This window comes from Perca flavescens, chromosome 6 (assembly GCF_004354835.1).
Source record: "Perca flavescens isolate YP-PL-M2 chromosome 6, PFLA_1.0, whole genome shotgun sequence".
NCBI lineage: Eukaryota > Metazoa > Chordata > Actinopteri > Perciformes > Percidae > Perca > Perca flavescens.
In genome coordinates, this window is record NC_041336.1 from 17,699,250 (window position 1) to 17,717,706 (window position 18,457).

Here is an 18,457-nt window from a genome sequence, read left to right on the forward strand (position 1 = left end):
AAAACTGCCCACATCCCACCTCTTCTTCCCGTCTATTGGTTACAGTTGACGGTTGCAGCGCTCTGATTGGCCGAACTGAGGACATGTCTGTGCACGTCAGAATCAAACAACACCCCCTCCTTTAAACTCGTTTGTGTGTAGGTAATATCGTACCCGAAGAGAAAACGCTTGGAGTTTCAGTTTGGGGGAATTGAAATGAAAGTCACGAAGGTGTCAGCCATGAAGGTGAGTTTGTTTAAAACGGCCGAACAGCGCGACGACTTGGCTTGTTTTTCAAGTGAGCCTACAACGTTGCTGCCATCTCCTAAGGTGTCCACTGTCAGTCATGTTACTTATTTATAGGCTACAGTATGCCAATTCATGTGTGTCATTTTAAAAGGTTTGGATATGTCTTCGCTAACCATGAAGGCTATAAGTAGCTTATTGTCGACGCATATAACCTGTCGGTGTTAAAGAGTGTTTACATGTAACCGTTTGAACTTCTGTGCTATTTACACACACACACACACACACACACACACACACACACACAGTCACACAGTCGTTTGGTTTGTCTCTCCTGTGCTGCACTTTATACTTATTAGCGACGCATAGATATTCAACAAAAAAGCAATTTTTTCTGTAGATTATATGTCAAAGGGTGTTTAAAGCGCATTAGCGAGACTCTAAAGCCAAAATAAAATGTACTTAAAGAACCATAAATTAACTTCATATACATAGGCTACAACCTTTCATTAGACACCTTGCCATATACTTGATTAAGGCTGCAACTAATGATTATTTTCATTTTCAGGTAAACTGATGTTTATTTTATCGATTCATCATTTTGTCTACAAGATGTCAGGAAATAGTATTAAAAAATCCCATCACAATTTTCTAATTTTTGAACTTTTTGCTTTAATGTATGTAATCTAAACATTTGTCTCTAAACCTGAACACAAATAAGTTACTGATCTTAAATGAATGTCTGTCTGTTAAACCACCACTTGCAACCATTGGAATTTGACTTCCTTGCTGTGCAGATGCTTTGTTTCTTTCTGTTAAACTACATTAGTCCCATATTATAATAGCAGAAAACCACATGGCAATTCCAACCATTTGAAAGCTTATGCTATTTAGTTGGAACAGATACAAAAAAATGCATGTCTAAGCTTGCATATTGCACAGAACAGTTGGCTGTCCTTTTAGCTGAAGTGTAGAAGAGATTGATTATCATTACATATCATATATTTTCTTCTTTTCTTTCCCAGGATGGACTCTAAAACATCAGATTAACTTCACAGCACAGAAACGACTAGTTGAACGCAGTCTAAGATGATGAAGCCCTTGTCAAGGACAAATGGAACATAACGTTGTGAAGGATGGGTGGTGCTGGTGTTAGCAGAAATGTTAGAAAGCCAGATAAACTAGTTGTAGTAGTTGGTGAGGAAGTATAGTTAAGAGAGCAACATAATTGGCTTATAGAGTTGTAAAATCATTTACCTTCTGTGTTGAGCTAGGGAAACCGTTTTGACAGTTAATACAGCAGATCAAAATAATTGGCTGATGGAGTACAGTGAGAGAGTGCTGTGTGGGACAGGGGAGCTGGAGCTGGATCCCAACATTGTGAGTGAAGAGGCAGGAAAACTTTATTCAGAGCTACAGGTAAAGCAGATCGTCAAGTTATTTTTCTATCTTCATTATTGTTTTCAGGAAAAAATATGCCAAATATGTTTTTTTTGAATGGTTTCTCACTCTGCTGCTTTCCCCCCTCGCAGACAGTTATTGAGACCCATGGTGAAGGTGTGGTGGAGTCGCTGGTACCCATATTTGTGTGGGTACTGGAGGGGCTGGCCAGCAGCAAAGCCCAGCTGAGAGACAGGGAGGAGGAGGCAGAGAGGGAGAAAGCTGAGCGAGAAGAGCTGCTGGAGAGATACCAAGCAGAGAGAGCACTCAGGAAAGAAAGTCAAGAGGTGGGGATTGATGGAGATTTAAAAGTGTTAATGTAGTGTGGCATACCATGATTTTGGTGTGTTTTTAACAGCTGTGAAAGTAGGTGGTTGTCTGTGCTCAAAGCTGTTAAAGCATTTTGTTTTCTTTAGAGGTATTTGGAGCTAGATGACCAAATTGAACAAGAGAGGAGAGCCATGAGGGGGAGGGAAAAGGAGAGAGAACGGCGAGAGAGAGAGCTAGAGAAGAAAGCAAGAGAGCAAGCTGATCAGTGTGAGTATTTGAATATTAACGGTGACAAATGGCATAGAAGCCATGTATTGTATTTTTTTTTCTCCATCTGTCTTGTGCAAGTCATGACGAGATACATTTTTAAATCTTCCAGAAGAAGAGCTACAGTCTATACATTTTTTAGGGATACTGGATCAGTAGATAGTAATTCTAAAGCTACATGGTATGTTTTTTTTCAGTGGTGTCCTTGGAGGAGCAGAAAGCAAATCTGAGTAGAGAACTGAGCACATTGAGGCATACTCACAACAAGGTCAGATACTGCTGTTTAGTTTCTGATATCACCACACAGTGACTTCTTAAACACACTGTTAAAATATTTAGCTGTTTTCTGTCATTACTTTATTTCTTACATACCACTGATGTTCTCTCCTTTAGCTGGCTCACACATATCGGGAACTTATGGAAAAGAGAAAGGATTCTGAAAGAGATTCTCCTTTAAGGTTGTTATTATTCAGCACCTTTTAATCTATACCTCATTTATTATACTGTAGATAATGCTTCACACAGGAGGGCTATAAATCATGACCGCAGCTTTATTGTTTATTGGCAGTTTGAGACCAATTTTGCAAATGGAAATTAAGTTAATCTTTTCAATCACACTTAAAGCACACTCGCAAATTCCCCATGTTTTATTGTTTATAAATAAGACATTTATGGAAAGGGTTAGCTCATTAGCAACAAAGCTATAATTTCATCTTTGACCTTTTGTCTGAAAAAGTGGTATTTAGGGGTAATTTCCAAAATAAAATGGCATTTGTTGGTAGGTGTTGATCACAAGTCACAGACTTTAATTCAGTAGTGGTAAGAGTGCTGCAAAAATGTCAGAAAGAAGCACACATTGATACTGTTTATTCATGTGACTTTTCTTTGCTATGTAACACTGCATGTTGCATTTAGGAATCATGTGCGTCCCAAGAATGCTGAATTTCTATCCAACCAAGTCTTGTCAGAATCCACTGTGAATGAAAAGGTAAACATATTCTCACATTACACATATTTGGAACAATTTAATACAAGGCAGAAAAGTAGCTGTTTCACCTATTTTTTTTGCAGATGATTCAAAGACCACATTCACATTCTGGTCCCCCGTGTTTGGAGGATCTATTAGCCAAAGAAGAAAAGGCGATTGACATTGCATTAAAGCCCACCGCAGATCAGTTTATCAATGACATCATAAGCTCCACTCCTGAGCTAAGGCAATTTCATGGCAGTGTGAATGCAAGGTAATAATCTGAAGCAATTAACTATTTTTTTGTCAGTTGGAGATTTTGATGAAAAGTATATATAATCATTAACTAAAACCCAGCTTCACTATAGCTCATGTTCACATAGAGCACATGTTGAATACTTTTATTACATTTCTTACTCTTTAATTTGCATCTTCATCAGCACCCCAGTTAGAATGAACACCAACGAGCCACCGAGAGATGAGACGGAGACCAGCGTGGAGGACGAGATGAGGGAAGTAGAGAAGAAGGAGGGAGAGAAGATGCGCAAAGTAGAAGAGGTGCAGGGAGGAGAGAGGCAGGAAAAAGATGAGGAAGAGGTGGAGGAAGATGATAGTGTGGAGTGGGAGCTGCGCAACACTGACTCTGTGTTCTCTGAGCTGTCAGAGCTGAGTCGGGATTATGTGGAGAGTGTAGACCGAGGGGCCAGTGTCAGAGGTAAATTCACACATTTATAGACCTTTTTCAAACACATGGTTGATGTACTTTTTCATTATCTTAACAAAATGTTAACTTAGCCAGGAATTAGCCAGTTATGATTTTTCAAAAACAAACTCCATAACAATGCCTGTGTGTCGTGTCCTATGTGTAGCTTTGGCGCACAGAGTAAAAAAATTTAATCTGGAAATGATATGTAATAACTATTTATACCCTACTAACATGAAGTGCAAGTACATCAGTGAAAAAGGTCTCTTGCCATAGGTTTCATAAAGCGTTATTTCCTTTTTTACCACTTTGCACCATTCCACGTAGTCATTACTTCTTGAAAGTAAATGTAAATAGTAAAACCAGTCAGACCTATATTTCTCTCAATGTTCTTCGTGTGTTCAAACATTTTTAATACTTTCTTTTTGTGTAGGCAGTGCAGACCAGTTTGAGGAGATTCTTTCTCAGTTTGAGGAACTGAAAGTCACCCAGTGAGTCCTATATTTAATTTCTCTGACCTTGTTATGGCTAGTCGAGTTTGCAGGGGATTTTCCAAACACTTGGGGTTCTTTCTTCAGTACAAACAAATCAATAAGAGTAGAAAATGTTTAAGTCACTAATTTGTTGGAACTGTTAACTGTCTTTAACCCTAACCCATAATAATGAAATTCTTCATCTTTTCCTCCATTTTCTTTTTTCCAGTGAGTTAGTAGAAGCTGGCCGTAAGGCTTTGATATCTCGGGTAGAAGAGCTCACTGATGACCGTTCAGCTCTTAAACTAGAGTTGGCCTCTCTTCAGGAAACACTCTCACGATTGGAGGGACGGATGAAGGAGAAGGAGGAGGAAACTAAGAGGTGTAGAAGATTGTTCTAGATATTTTCCCATTTCAATGTTGTTTGTTAATTCTTTGCCTTTTTGGGAAAGACATATTGCTTTTATTTTTGTTATTATAATTATAATATATCAAATATATGTACTGCTGTTACAATAACTTTGTCCTTTTATATCAACTATTATTCATAGAATTCGGAAAGAACTGGACGCGTGCCAATCTGAGGATCCTGATGTAGGGAAGCATTGTTATTTTCACATTTTTATCTACTGTATCATGCAGCAACCGTAGCACTGTATTGGCAAAGCTTTTTTCAAATTCAGTAACTGCTCAGTGTTAATTAAATGTGATATACCCCAGTAAATAGCATAAATCTTTCCATTCAGGCATCTCTACCCACATCCATGCGCCACTTCTCTCGTTCTGAAATGGCTCGTGTGGTCATGGAGAAGAACCAATACAAGCAGCGTCTGTTTGAGCTGCAGGAGGCTGTAAGACATAGTCAGACACTCAGGTAACTATGCTACTAAATCAACATATTTGTGGTGATGTTTTTTTTTTTTTTTTTTTTTAAGATTTAAAGGTTAAGTTTGTTCCAATGTCTCTAACCTCATTAAGTTTTTTTTTTTTTTTTTTTTTTTTATAGAGCATCAAAGGATGAGAGGTTAACTGAGGACAAAAGATTAAGTGTTTGGAGAAAGTAAGTGTCTGTCTTATCATTTGACATTATACTGCATACTCATCCTCTTTGACAATTGAAAGTGCAGTGAAGTTAATGTCCTCAGTCATAACTTAACAAACAAAAAGTAACAAAAAGTTGGCTGGTGCAGCTTCGGAGGGTATTCTTGTGCCCATGCCTGTGCTACTGTGTGCCAGAGGATAAAGCAGGCAGTAAAGCTGCCTCATGATACTGAAATATTGTTATTACGGATAACCTTAAAGCAAACCAATAATGTATCAAACAATATGCCGTATAAAAAACTATTGGGTATTACCTTGACCTTTTGTTGATACAGCAACCTCTAGTCAATAAACACATTAAAATATAAATTACAAAAGCAGTGGGAATGTAGCTCTGTAGCACTCGGTTTCTAAAAGAGTCACCAAAATAACAACAATAAGGATCCATTTGGTTAGAAGTATGTGAATATGCAGAAGTTGGAGCTTAAGAGAGTTAAGTGACTGCAAAAGACTGCTCCTTAAGATTGCTGTAAAGCACCCTGTGTGATGAAGGACATTGTGAGTGTTTGAATAGGTAAAAGATGTCAGCTGAGAGGGAAGAATCTTTGCTGTTAGATTCATAGTGTATCTGTCTGTGAAACCACTTAGCATTACATGGACACATCACAGAGCTAAATAAACAAGTGTGCTATATAATTGCACGTTTGGTAATATGCTGTACACCGACATTTTACGGTCTTTATAAAATATTGACAATTGTTTTTTTTAATTTTTATTACAGGTTCAACCGTTTGTTTGGTTTGTCCAAGGGACCCTTACTCCCACCTTCTGCTTCTGCATTTGCCCTGCCAACTTCTCCATCACTCCCTCGCTCTCCTCTGGGGTCTCCACAACTACCGGCTGTCAGTCAAACTAATGCTGAGTAAGCTATTGTTTTTGGTCATGTCACTTAAGCATATGCTCTTCTGTTTACATCGTTATTCGCAAACACAGTCGAATCATTATAAAAGGCTCACCCACGCTGATTAACAGCAGAAGCATTCTCTCTAGATCTGCTTCTCCTGCTGCTCTCTCCCCTCGTGTCAGGAGGAGAGAACTCTACAGAGAAATTCGCTCCCACATTTGGGGCTCACTTGGAAAACGGCAGATACACGGCTGGAGCACACCGCTGGCAATCACACAGGTAGTAGCAATGCACACATAGGAGAAATGCTGAGAGGGAATGTTAGAAGAGTACATGATTTAAAAATTGGGCCTAAAGCCCCCCTAGCTTTTAAGTGTCTGAATTGTACATTTTAGTTACCACATACGGCATTTATTTGAACTAAACCAATGAAAAACAATCTTGCGTTCATACCATACATACGAGTTTCATTTCAGTTACATTTCCACAATCCTAACAATATCTTGGTGATTAACTGCCATTATTGTAGGAATCTCATGAACCTGTCCCAGAGCCTAAGGATGTGCCTGTTCTAATGCAGCTTAGACTGCTGGATCAAAGAGACTCCACAGCTAAGGTAGATCTTTTCACTGTGAAACTCTTAAATGCAAGAACCTGGCAGCTTTTACATCATACCTCCAGAGCATTTAAACGTTGGCCCTAAATTATTTTTCTTTTCAGCTGAACTGTGCGGTTGCAGTCACCCCTGAGATCTCAGGAGAGGCCACAGTAAGTCTGTCATTATCCTGGTTAAATAACAACTGCAGTCATACTCTAATCACCATGTACAATGCCATCCAAGCATAACTAACACTGCCCCATGGACGTGTTGTTTCACACCATACATCTTTCCAAACTCCATATCCGTCCTTCTCTGCCAGTGTTCTGTGTGGGTAGTTTCTGGCCCTGCCTCCTGCAGTGATATTACAGTGATTGATCCAGCACGGTCCAACACCGTATTGGATCAGTTCAGCCTCCCTCCCACAGCTCCTGCTCTCTGCATCTGTGCTGTGCCACCCATAGGTCAGTGCCAGTACAATGGGCTGCAGCAGCTGCATACAGACAACTTATTTAATGTATTCTGTACTTGTATTATCCCTTCATACCATACTGATAACTGGAAACACTTGGAAATCAACATTGCTGACTTACTTCCTTTCTGATCTTGTTATATCAGGTGACACTGCAGGAACTGTGTGGATTGGAACTCAGGAAGGAAGGTAGTGTGTGCTGAATAAACGGCTCACTTCTAAATATATATAAAATAAATAAAACTCTTGAGTAAAATGCATGTTGGCAAAGTACTTTGACTTTTTCTCTCTGTTTTTTGTCTGTCTCACAGTATACTGGTACACTCAGCCTCTGCTGGCAGGAGGCGCTGTCTGCAGTCTGTTTCTCTCTCAGAAGGTGTTTATTCTCTAACGTGAGTTCTGTCTGCTCTGTGTTTTTTCAACATATTTGTTTTTATATTTATGTTTTAGCATTTAAAGGTCCCGTATTGTAAAAAAGTGAGATTTCCATATCTTTTTTTTTTTTTTTATTAAGCAGGTTGAGGTGCTATACTTAAGTATCAAAATACTTAATCCACTGAGAAATGCACACAGCTTGTATTAAAAAAAGGGTGCCTTTTAAACAAACAATTAGGACTGCTGTAAGGTTGTGATGTCACAACTATACTAAATATAGGTAGAAAGTGCTGCTACAGTGCCGTTATAGTCATTCCCCAGCTGCAATGACGATGAGTGCAAAAACTTTGAGAGCACAGATGCAAAAGACCCAGAAACACTGACCAATCAGAGCAGACATGGCTTTTTCGGGAGGGGGGCTTAAAAAGACGGAGCGTTTCAGGCAGAGGGTAATTACAGGTATATTCAGACAGACAGTATGAGAAAAATAATGCGTTTTTTGAACATTTAAGCATGTAAACATGTTCTAGAAACCAAAATAAAATTATGAACCTAAAAATGAGCATGATATAGGCCCTTTAATTAATGTATGTTGTAATGTGACGTTGAGTTGAAAATAAGCTTCTTTCTGTTGACTGTTGAATTGGACAGGTATTCCCAGGGTCAAGTCATAGCTGGTTTAGCTGATGGGACTTTAGCATTTTTCTCACACAGTTCAGGTAACGTCTTTCTGTTTATAGTAAATGTCTTTTTTATAGTAAAATCAGACTCTCAGTTAATCTATCTCTATTTCTTCATTTAGCATTCTACACATAACTTGATGCTTAATGTAAATAATGAAGCAATAAGTGCTGTGATTGACAGGTGGCTGGAATCTACAGTCACACTTGGTGATGCCTCTCGGCTCAAACCCTTTGCAGCCCATTCGCTGCTGCCTTGCAAAAGGTGGCCGCTTGTGGGTGGGATATTGGAACAAAGTCCATGTGGTTGACATTGACAACATGAAGGTTGAGGTAAGAAACAGTGGAGATACTGACATTGTTTGTCTCATGTTCACACTGTCTTTGAACTCACCATCATTATTCCTCATCTGACCTTACAGCAAACATTCTCGGTCTCTGACCGCAGTGAGCAGCAGGTTCGTTTCCTGTGTGCTGGTGGAAGTGGTGTTTGGACATCCTGCCGCCTTGACCCAATCCTCAGACTGTTTGACTGGTCCACAGGCCGGCCGCTACAGGAAGTTGATTTTACTGCTTTGGTCACTAAAACATTAGGTATTTTTTTCCATTTATTACAAATCCATTTTTACTGTACAAAATATTACATTTACAGTTGGACATTACTGTGTGCCTATCTATTAGCTCTGGTATCTACAGTGTGTTACAGCATAGTGTAGTCATTTCCTATAATGTAACAGTACTGCTCGCATCAATGTTAGTCATTAGCTGGATACTTTAAAATCTTCTTGTTACTACCTGTTTCTATTGTCAATTTTATAATTTAGGAAAGAAATGTATATTTTTCTTTTTTCTTTTCATATGTTAAACAGTTATATATTTTAGCAGCCTTTGTGGCTTTAAGACTATGTGCAAATTCCTGGGGTGTGTGGCAGCAATTCATCAAACTGGCAAAAGGTCTACCTGCTAGAGATTATAGAAAGAGCAGTTATTGTTAGAGCCAGGGGACTACAAATGCTGGATTTATTATGCATTTGTTTTGTATCAGGCAACTTTGGGTTTAAACTCTTTCCTGCAGCTCAGCTAACATGCTCTGTCTCCCTCTGTAGGCCAAGCCTTCCTGACACTCTCACCTCTCCAGATCTCGTCTCTTACAATCATCTCTGGCCGTCTGTGGGTGGGCACAGGAGGTGGTGCCATTTTCTCCATTCCATTATCCATAAGTGAGTTTTGTTTAGACTGAGAATATAGGTACTTGAATCACATATTTTCAGAAATGTGTTCTATCTAGCATTAACTATATTAATGACTGTCTACAGCATCAGAGGCCGTTTCCATCCCATATTGCTCCATTTCATCAGCCCAGCTGTGTTACCATGGACATAGACAAGCTGTCAGGTTCATCATAGCTGCACCTGGTTAGTATCTGATTGTCTTTAATCAAACATGCTAAACATTTTCAACAACTTGTTTTTGACTCAGGGAGATCCTTGTCTTTGCATGCTGCATTTGCCTTGTAGTGACATCTTTGTCCCACAGGTTGTTTGATCGTCTCTCCTGGCTGCACTGTCACTACCTCTCAGCTCATCCTTAGTGGAGGAGAGGGCTACATCAACTTCCGAATGGGTGAGTTGAAGGAAAATAGTGAGGATTTTTTTTTTTTTTTTTTTAAGATTTTTTTGGGTCTTTTCTGCCTTTATTTTTGACTGGACAGCTAGGTGAGAATAGGGAGAGAGAGAGAGGGAAGACCTCCAGGAAATTGTCACAGGTCGGATTCAAACCCGGGACCTCTGCATCAAGACATAAACCTCTCAGTATATGTGCGCCTGCTCTACCACTGAACCAACCCGGCCACGAACGTCAAATTGTTTAAAACTGTCATGTATTGGATTAGCGTTTGTATTTATGTATTTATTATATGTTTTTACTGTTTAGGCAGTGCTTAGTTTATGAAATTTCTAACTGAGCCGTCTTTTTTCAGGAGACGATGCAAATGAGGGATCGGTTGAGTTGTCCCAAGCTACACCTCAGCGCTCTGAACGCAGTCAAATGATCATCTGGCAGAATTCCACCCCCTCTGTGCCCAGCCCTGCCCTCTGACATCAATCATCTCCTAGTTCTGCCCTTTTTGGAATGAGATAAAGACATAGCACGTGTCCTGTACACCAGCAAAGCTAGAGACAACATTGGAAATGGTGCTTTCGTGGAACTGAATGAACCAGCATCTCAATGTGGCAGCAATAAAAGTATCCTCTAGAAATGTATATTTGATACATGCTGTTTCATCCTTTTTTACCTCATTTTTTTGTACATCTATCTTTTGACTGGAATATCCTGATGGATTTTGATGCCTTACTGTGTGCCTTCGTCTGATTTCATATAATTTCTGTAAAACTGGTCAGTATTTCAGATGCCTGATTAGCTCATTTTTACCTTTGCACTAACAATACATTTAATTCTTCTTTCTCTCTGACAAACAGCTTCCTGATAAATTTTTCTACCAGACCATGCAGAGTTGTCTTTCGCATCTTCATTCCACCAGGTCTTTCTGTCTTGTGTCTTTTGATCATAGCCTTTAACTTAATAATGTGGCTGCTCATGAAGCTGCTGTGTCCATACTTTGTTAAATGTGAACTGGAACAGGTTTTGATCTTCTCTCAGCGTAAAGACAATCACTTTTTATCTCCTGATGTATTGAGATTGGAAATAATTTATTTGTTATTGTTTTTTTTGTGGTTTTCTTTTTTCAAATTTAACCCCTCCACGTTGCATATAGTGTAACTACAAACTACACATTTTAAATGTGTCTTTATAAAAAGTGTCCTATGCAGTATTTATGTTCAATTGCAAGTTTGCACTCATGTTGATGTAATAGAATCTACTCATCTTTCTTGGAAAGAAAATGAAGACTTGAGTATTTGTTCTGACCTGACTCAACCTTGTGCAAACATGATTATTGTCATTAAAAAATGTCTTCAATGGTTGATGTGGTAACTTTCATTCTGAGTTGTATTGCTGTAAACTGGTGCAGCAACACAAACGGATCATCAGATGAATGAATAACTCCAGAGGAAATTGACAATACAGCAGAATCATCTTTTTTTTATAGTAGTGGCTATTACATTACAGCCCACAAAGTGTAGTCCATATACAACTTCTTAAGCAGAGAGAGTACAAATTCTCCCAGTTTTCCTTATGAAAAAGTACAAATGACACTGACCGTTTCTTTTTTTATGTAATAATACATTTTATTTATAAAGTGTTTACAAAGACACTTTACAGTAAAACAGCACATTTAGCATATTAAAAACAGATGAAGTGTGGCCGGGTTGCTTCAGTGGTCGAGCAGGCGCACATATACTGAGAGGTGTATGCCTTGACGCAGAGGTTCGAATCCAAAGAGAACGACAGTCAGCAGTGACACTTCCTCTGCCTCAGTTTGGCCTGCTGCCTGGCTACGGACAGGTCTAACAGTCAGTCATTTGGTTGGCATCTTTGGGCTCCACTTCCTATGTTGGGCTACTGTGAGTCCTGGGGATCCGTATCCCCAGGACTCACAGTAAGGCGATCTACAGCTCCACCAACAGTTTTCCCAAACTCCTTTTTGCAGGTGAGACCCTCAATATTGCCACTGTACCACATTACCCAGCCTGCCAGGGACAGTAGCACCAGCAAGGCTCCTGAGTACGCCAGCAGATCCCCAAAGTCTCAGCCTTGGATTTCCAGTTGAGTGAAGACCCCCAGCAGAACGGATATCCCACCCAACAGGTCCATGAGCACAGCAAACACCAGGGCCAGTTTACAGTGGGACAGGCAGTCATATTTGGGTGCCATGGCTGCACTGACAGAGAGAGGGGAGGATGTGGACATGTGGCTTTGTCTTGAGGACAGTTTAATAATAAAATCATAAAAATATTTATAATAAAAAGACAGACTTTATAAACTAATGCATGACATTTACCAACTAATTAGCTACGAAGGCAAGTTATATATTTTCCTCTATACCTAAAACATACTATTGTAAAATAACATGTCTTACATGTTTTACACTGGCCCTGCATTTACAGTCAAAACAGGTGCCACATCTGTCCCGTACGTTTCAACAGACTTCTTTTATGCAGACCAACTACACAGCAGCAAAGTCTAGCCTACATTACTTAATATATCTTTGGGGATAGAAAAATACCAAACTTACCGTTACGTTACCAGTTTGCTAGTGTATGACATTCAAACGTGATTACAATGGAAACCTGACACCTCCTCAACTGCTCTGTCTAAACGTCCTGGAGTGTGTCGTTGGTGCACATTTTGTCATTTATGTCACAGAATTTAATTCAAGACTTATAATTATTTAAATAGGCTTACATTAGCAAATTGCTTGAGTATGTAACTTTACAGCACACACAAGTATTATTGTTTTGCCCACATATTTTTTAAATATTCATCTCTTTAAATACTGCCATAAGATATAATACACAAACAAAGACTCTGCAGGACATATTTTTCTATTATAACCGTTTACTAAAGACGGTTATTAATTATATTACATCCGGAAATGACGCAAGAGAGTGTTGGAAAAAAATGAAAGAGCGATAATTGTTATTGTTAGCTTGTTAGCTAGCAGACGAACTGGTGAATGGAGATATGACAGAGTAATAACGTCTTATTACATGTGCACGATTAAGTTATTACAAACGTAAAGTGGTATGTACCAATTTCTGCACAATATATTGGAAGCATGGAGATTCTAGTAATGTCTGAATGACGGAATCCAACACTAAAGTGTACAGAAGGGATGGAATTGTAATTTTATATTCACTGCTAATTTCTTGCTAACGTTAAGCCAGGCTAACGTAGTGCGGAGCTAACTCTAACGTTAACACGCTTTCATAGTGAGAGCACATACCTTGTCGCTACAAACTTATACCGGTATTTGTGTTACTGTTAACACATCCAGTTTTACGGTTTCAATTTATACTTCCATTGCCAGAGACGTTTAAAATAACAATAGCTTTGGTTTGCTGGATGCCTGGGCTTGCATAAAATACGACACACCACATAATGAAATCTTGCCGGTGACCTGAACACCTTTTGTAAATAAATGTGATCATAAGCACTACATTTATTTAACGAAGTCATTTGTTCGTTTCATTAGTGTGAAATCTCCCAGTGAGTTATTTAGCGGTGTAAACTAATCAAGTATTCTTCACGTTGTTTGGGTATGAGATGGAGGACGGAAACAGGACTGATGCTGCTTCCACATCCAAGAGCCATGCAGGCTCACTCCACCTGCAGAGTAAGGTTTTATAACCTGCAAATTAATATTATTGTCAACCTTTAGGTCAGTCACTTAATTAATACTGTGCATATTTCCTCCTGTTCAGCTCCAAAAAACGAGGACGCCTATGAAATTGCCATCCCCTATGAAGAGAGCAACTTTGAGCAGCAAGGATTTTTCAACCAGAGTGATCAGAATTTTGATGGTGAATGTCAGAATCAATAGAAGAAAATTCCCTTTTATTTGTACAATAATTTCATTCTTCACACAAAGTTCCATGTTGTACAATATTGGCGAATTCCCAAACAATCACAATCACAATCAGCATCAGAATAGAATAGGAATTATTGAATTATTGTACTTACTAAGTAAGTAACACTTACATGGGATTTGCCTTGGCGATTGGTGCATACATGAACGTATTAAAAGCAAATAAACAATAAAGCAAAGTACTGCAACAAATAAGAACATAAATATAGAATAGAAATATTACAACAAAAAAATGTGTTGTAATTTGTGTTGTAAAAAAACAACAAAAGACATGATAACCTAACAAATACAACCTGACAATCCTGTCTGTCCTCCTCAGAGTCGTCCCCATCTGCTGGCACGTCTCAAGTAAACAACTCATACATGGTGATCACCAACCTGCGGACCCAGCTACAGATCTCTCTGGAGAAAAACTCTTGGCTGCAGAAAAGAATTGAGGACTTGGAAGAGGAGAGGGACTTCCTCCGTTGCCAGCTGGACCGCTTCATCTTTTCCACAAAGAGCCAGGGACAGGAGCAGAGTCAGAGCCAGTACAGTAACGGTAAGGACAGGGGACAGGTGTGAGATGATAACCTTGTCCAGCAAGAATTTGAGTATAAGTTGATTAGAAACAGAACTTATGCAAGGCAGTTCTTAACTCTTGGTATTTGTCTCTCTGTAGGCTATGAATCCAGACGATTCAACTGGAGGGTAAGAAGAGAGGAAGATCGTCCCGTTGGTAAAAACAAAGATTTATGCACTTAACTGCGAAATAAAAAAATGGTTAGATATGGTTATGCTTTAGTGTAGCATGTTTATGGTTTACTAATGTAATGTAATGTTTACTTTGTTACATTTATGTATTCCATCTTAGATTGCAGCTTCTCAATTATTACGGCTTTCTTCTCTTCATAGAACAGAAGACAGAGTCGCAGCATTTCCCCTCACGTCAGTTTATCCAACGAAGGCCTGGTCCTCCAACCATGGTGCCTTCCAAAAACCATGTATCCAGTCCACTAACCAATCAGCTTGCCTCTATAAATGCTTTGTTCAACTCTACACAATCCCAGGCCCTCTTGCAAGGCCATAGCCATAGTACTCCTAATACCACAGCCAGTGGCAGCAGCAGCAACAGTGCTACAAGGGCATCCATGAATGAAATGAGTGGACATAGCAACATAGGTTCAGGTAATAAAAATGGTACAAAGCTTCCCTTTTACCTTACTTGATAATACTTATGAGGGGGGGATTGGAGGGAAAAAACTTATGTTGTGGGATTTTTTTATGTTGTCATCAGATTCACTTTCACTCTTGGGAGAATCTGATGAGTACTTGGAACAGGACGGCTACCTCGAGGAGGAGGAAATGATATCAGGGGAAGATGTAATGCAAGATACCATTAACAGCAACAGACATCAATTAAAGAGGAGGCGGGTCTTCCGAGTCCCTAGAGAGCGACAGAGAGGTAAGGGAAGGAGAAAAATCCTGCAACAAAAATTTCAAAAATTTCACAACATTTCAGTTCCTACTTAACCATAGACTGTCATAAGACTGCTGTAGTTAACTCTCTTGTATATTCTTGTTCTTCAGTAAAAGATGCGGCTGGAGTGCTGTTTCGCTACAAGAAGATCCTGCTTACATACCAGCGTCTGAAAAACATGTCGAAAGCTTTCCAAATCCATGGTGTGGACCGCAACACGGTGGCTTCCACCACACCCATTGCTGAACTGCTACTAGTGGCCCCAGAGAAGGTGGCAGAGGTGGGCGAGTTTGATCCATCCAAGGAGAAGCTACTGGACTATGCCCGGCGCTGCTACACTGCCCTGGATGAGGAGACACTTAGCAGAGTGCAGGCCCTGAAGAAAAATAACCTGCTCCTGCCCATCTCCTACAGGTTTAGACACTGAGGAGAGAAAGACAGTGGAGTTGGTGGTTAAGTGTGGAGAGAAGAGGCAGTTATTTTTTTCTGCAGCAGGCCAGCATACCTCCAAGAGATGCCGTGAGGCAGAAGGAATTATTTTGCTATCTCAGTGTCCCGATTATGGCCATGTAAACTGCGGCTGAGATCCTTTACTATTCAAACGATTACACTTTTCCAATTTCACTTTTATTATCAAAAGGGTGTCAGTTTCTTTGACAAATCCTCCTCGCCATTGTTCCATATTGAGGATATGGGAGTGCCTGCTGTAGTCGGAAAGGGAAAAAACATGGTTCTCATTGCTCAAAGAGCAAAAATGGCATGTCTGTGTGATTTAGAATTTGTGTACAAGAATGTGTCTTTACTATTGGGATTAAAGAGGGGATTGCTTTTCTTCAGTACTTAGCTGGTGTAATCATCTTAGCTCATTCATGTTTCATCCTCAATGTTCGCAGAGACACACAGACCATTGCTTTCCTGAACAAAATTATGCTGCACTCCATAGATTTTGTAGAATTATACTGTATGTTTATATTTCTCTGTGTGTCTTTGTTGTATTATTTTTGGCATTGTCATTATATCCTCAACTATTTTCACTTGCTTTAATGCAATTTTTGTCATGTCCTGGTGTGAGACATGCAACAGTTTTGGTCCACTTTCACTCCCTGAACACACTACTTTTCCTTTCTTTTGGTTTAAATGAGGTGAGAACTCTTAAAGAGTAGGACATATAACAAACTGACTATAAAATGTGTTTGTTTTTTTACAGTAACATACACTTGTTTTTAGTTTAAAATCAAAGACAGACAACACCTGTTGGTCTTGGGCCCAGTTTTAACTGCAATACTGCTGCATTACTCTGTTGTTCCACTAAGGGTTGTACCAAGCCTTTTTTGTAAATGATCCGCACTAAAATGTTTCACTTCTTATGCTTCTGGTATTGAGGCTCTTGCTGTAATGCATTCATGGCAACAATACCTTTTGTAAAAGAGTAACGAGCATTTACTATACTAGCTATATGTAACTTTGTGTAACTTCTGGTTCTGTGCGAAAAACTGTGGGCATTAACTACACAACACAAACATGTTACAGAATCAGCAAAAGCAACTAGCTTCCCAATGCTCCAGTACAAGTACCCAATGTCAATACCTTAGGAGTAAATCTCATCAGAGTCAGTGAACCAATAAGCATGCAGCAAGCTTCTACTAAGATCTAATAATGCTGGGATTGGCTGTCTAACATTACACGTTGTAAAGGCATGCAGGAAAAACCCTGTTACGCACAGAGACAAAGAGATGAAAAGATTTGTGCTGTAATGTGTAATGTGTAATGTTGTAATTTCTTTTTGTTTTATAAAATGTTGGTATCGAAAAAAGTACAGTTTTTGAATCGGTATCCAAGTCACAGTATCGGCATTGTTACCGGTATCGAAAACCTTTGAACAATACCCAGCCCTATAGTTTATAGAGATCTAGTCAAAATTCATAATTTTCTAAGCAGCAAACATATTGATTATATTGTACAATAATGTGTGGTGTTTATACCAGTACAGTAACATTGTGAGATCTCTTATATTAAAACAGATTAGGTAATAGTGGAATACAGTGGCTTTTGACTTAAATTTTCCTAAAAGTAAACAGATAGGTACTTCAATCTGTGGAAGTTATGCCACTGTCTGATTGTTTGTATGACTAAAAAGCAAACGTGCACGGTGCAGTGCAAGTGCTAAGAAGAATTTGTAAAACCATTCCAGGGTACAGTGTTTAAAAAAAAAAAAGTAATCTGTTTTTTCTCATTTGTATGTCTCATATTTATATCTGTTGAGTATAATGTGTATCTCACTGAAAAGTTGCCTATCACTCACCAAATGTATAGTAAGACACACAGGTCACTAAAGTATTTGATTTCTTACAAAAATGTAGATTTATTTATCTGTAATATCCAACATCACCATTCACTGAAAAAATGCTTATGATTGGGGAGAGTAAATTGCTAACAATTGTAGTATGTTTTACCCTGTCTGTGGGAAAGACAGGCTAAGACAAGGTGTTCCTTCAGCCATTGGCATATCCCACATATACAGTATATGTATAATCCCACCCATTACATATACAGTACATAAATTGTGTGCAAAAATGATTTATTTATTCTCTTTTAAGCATCAGAAACTGGGCAACTATATAATACAGTAAATGGTCTTTTAGCTAAAAGAAAATGTGGTTTTCCTTTGAGCACTTTATTTTGTAATTTCCAGTTAAAGCAATGTGGTCAGAATTCTATCAATTCATAAAAAGTTTGTGATTTTTTTGTAAATTTAATAAAACCAGGATTTTGAAATTCAATAAATCTGACAAACAGCAATTAATCATTTTCTTCTTCCACTTTTTTTATTTTTATTTTTTTACATCAAATATAAAATAAAATTATATTTGTTTTGTTTTTTAAATTTAATTTAGGGGAGTTTGGAACTTGTCTAGACTTTGCATTGACGTGACAGAACTTGAACTGGCGACCTGCAAAATAAAACGTTGATCCCACCAACATAGCATTAGCAGATAACGACACTTAACGTAGCTGTGAAAAGAATAAGAAAGGGCAAA

The 18,457-nt window shown here is 38.8% G+C and overlaps 2 protein-coding genes across 4 annotated transcripts; both read left to right on the plus strand.

Moving 5' to 3' along the window:
- The first annotated feature begins 74 nt into the window (after positions 1-74).
- si:dkey-17m8.1 (C-Jun-amino-terminal kinase-interacting protein 4) lies at positions 75-11,396 on the plus strand. Of its 2 annotated transcripts, none has more exons than XM_028581597.1 (28): positions 75-225; positions 1,251-1,644; positions 1,758-1,952; positions 2,082-2,202; positions 2,400-2,470; positions 2,596-2,660; positions 3,118-3,190; positions 3,274-3,443; positions 3,610-3,884; positions 4,306-4,363; positions 4,575-4,727; positions 4,897-4,939; positions 5,092-5,219; positions 5,352-5,405; positions 6,168-6,308; positions 6,437-6,569; positions 6,820-6,906; positions 7,011-7,058; positions 7,211-7,352; positions 7,507-7,549; positions 7,672-7,752; positions 8,387-8,454; positions 8,600-8,748; positions 8,838-9,009; positions 9,522-9,635; positions 9,732-9,830; positions 9,952-10,038; positions 10,394-11,396. In XM_028581597.1, the coding sequence occupies exons 2-28, from the start codon at positions 1,546-1,548 to the stop codon at positions 10,510-10,512; spliced, it is 2,988 nt and encodes a 995-aa protein (XP_028437398.1). In that variant the 5' UTR covers positions 75-225; positions 1,251-1,545; the 3' UTR covers positions 10,513-11,396. The 2 variants fall into 2 exon arrangements, with proteins under 2 accessions (XP_028437398.1, XP_028437399.1); XM_028581598.1 differs by having other exon boundaries at positions 6,473-6,569.
- Positions 11,397-12,982: 1,586 nt separating this feature from the next.
- On the plus strand, positions 12,983-16,848 carry ccdc106a (coiled-coil domain containing 106a). Of its 2 annotated transcripts, none has more exons than XM_028580581.1 (8): positions 12,983-13,116; positions 13,632-13,708; positions 13,797-13,895; positions 14,280-14,501; positions 14,622-14,678; positions 14,855-15,127; positions 15,237-15,404; positions 15,530-16,848. In XM_028580581.1, the coding sequence occupies exons 2-8, from the start codon at positions 13,639-13,641 to the stop codon at positions 15,844-15,846; spliced, it is 1,206 nt and encodes a 401-aa protein (XP_028436382.1). In that variant the 5' UTR covers positions 12,983-13,116; positions 13,632-13,638; the 3' UTR covers positions 15,847-16,848. The 2 variants fall into 2 exon arrangements, with proteins under 2 accessions (XP_028436382.1, XP_028436381.1); XM_028580580.1 differs by having other exon boundaries at positions 13,639-13,708.
- The last annotated feature ends 1,609 nt before the right edge of the window (positions 16,849-18,457 follow it).

What these genes read in the sequence shown, in the direction of transcription:
- si:dkey-17m8.1 (XM_028581597.1), top strand. Translation starts at nt 1,546, where the DNA reads ATGGAGTACAGTGAGAGAGTGCTGTGTGGGACAGGGGAGCTGGAGCTG. An exon ending in ATTGGAACTCAGGAAGGAAG is followed by an intron (nt 7,550 to 7,671) that starts GTAGTGTGTGCT and finishes TCTGTCTCACAG; the next exon opens with TATACTGGTACACTCAGCCT. An exon ending in CTACATCAACTTCCGAATGG is followed by an intron (nt 10,039 to 10,393) that starts GTGAGTTGAAGG and finishes GTCTTTTTTCAG; the next exon opens with GAGACGATGCAAATGAGGGA.
- ccdc106a (XM_028580581.1), top strand. Translation starts at nt 13,639, where the DNA reads ATGGAGGACGGAAACAGGACTGATGCTGCTTCCACATCCAAGAGCCAT. An exon ending in AGAGGAAGATCGTCCCGTTG is followed by an intron (nt 14,679 to 14,854) that starts GTAAAAACAAAG and finishes TTCTCTTCATAG; the next exon opens with AACAGAAGACAGAGTCGCAG. An exon ending in ACATAGCAACATAGGTTCAG is followed by an intron (nt 15,128 to 15,236) that starts GTAATAAAAATG and finishes TGTTGTCATCAG; the next exon opens with ATTCACTTTCACTCTTGGGA.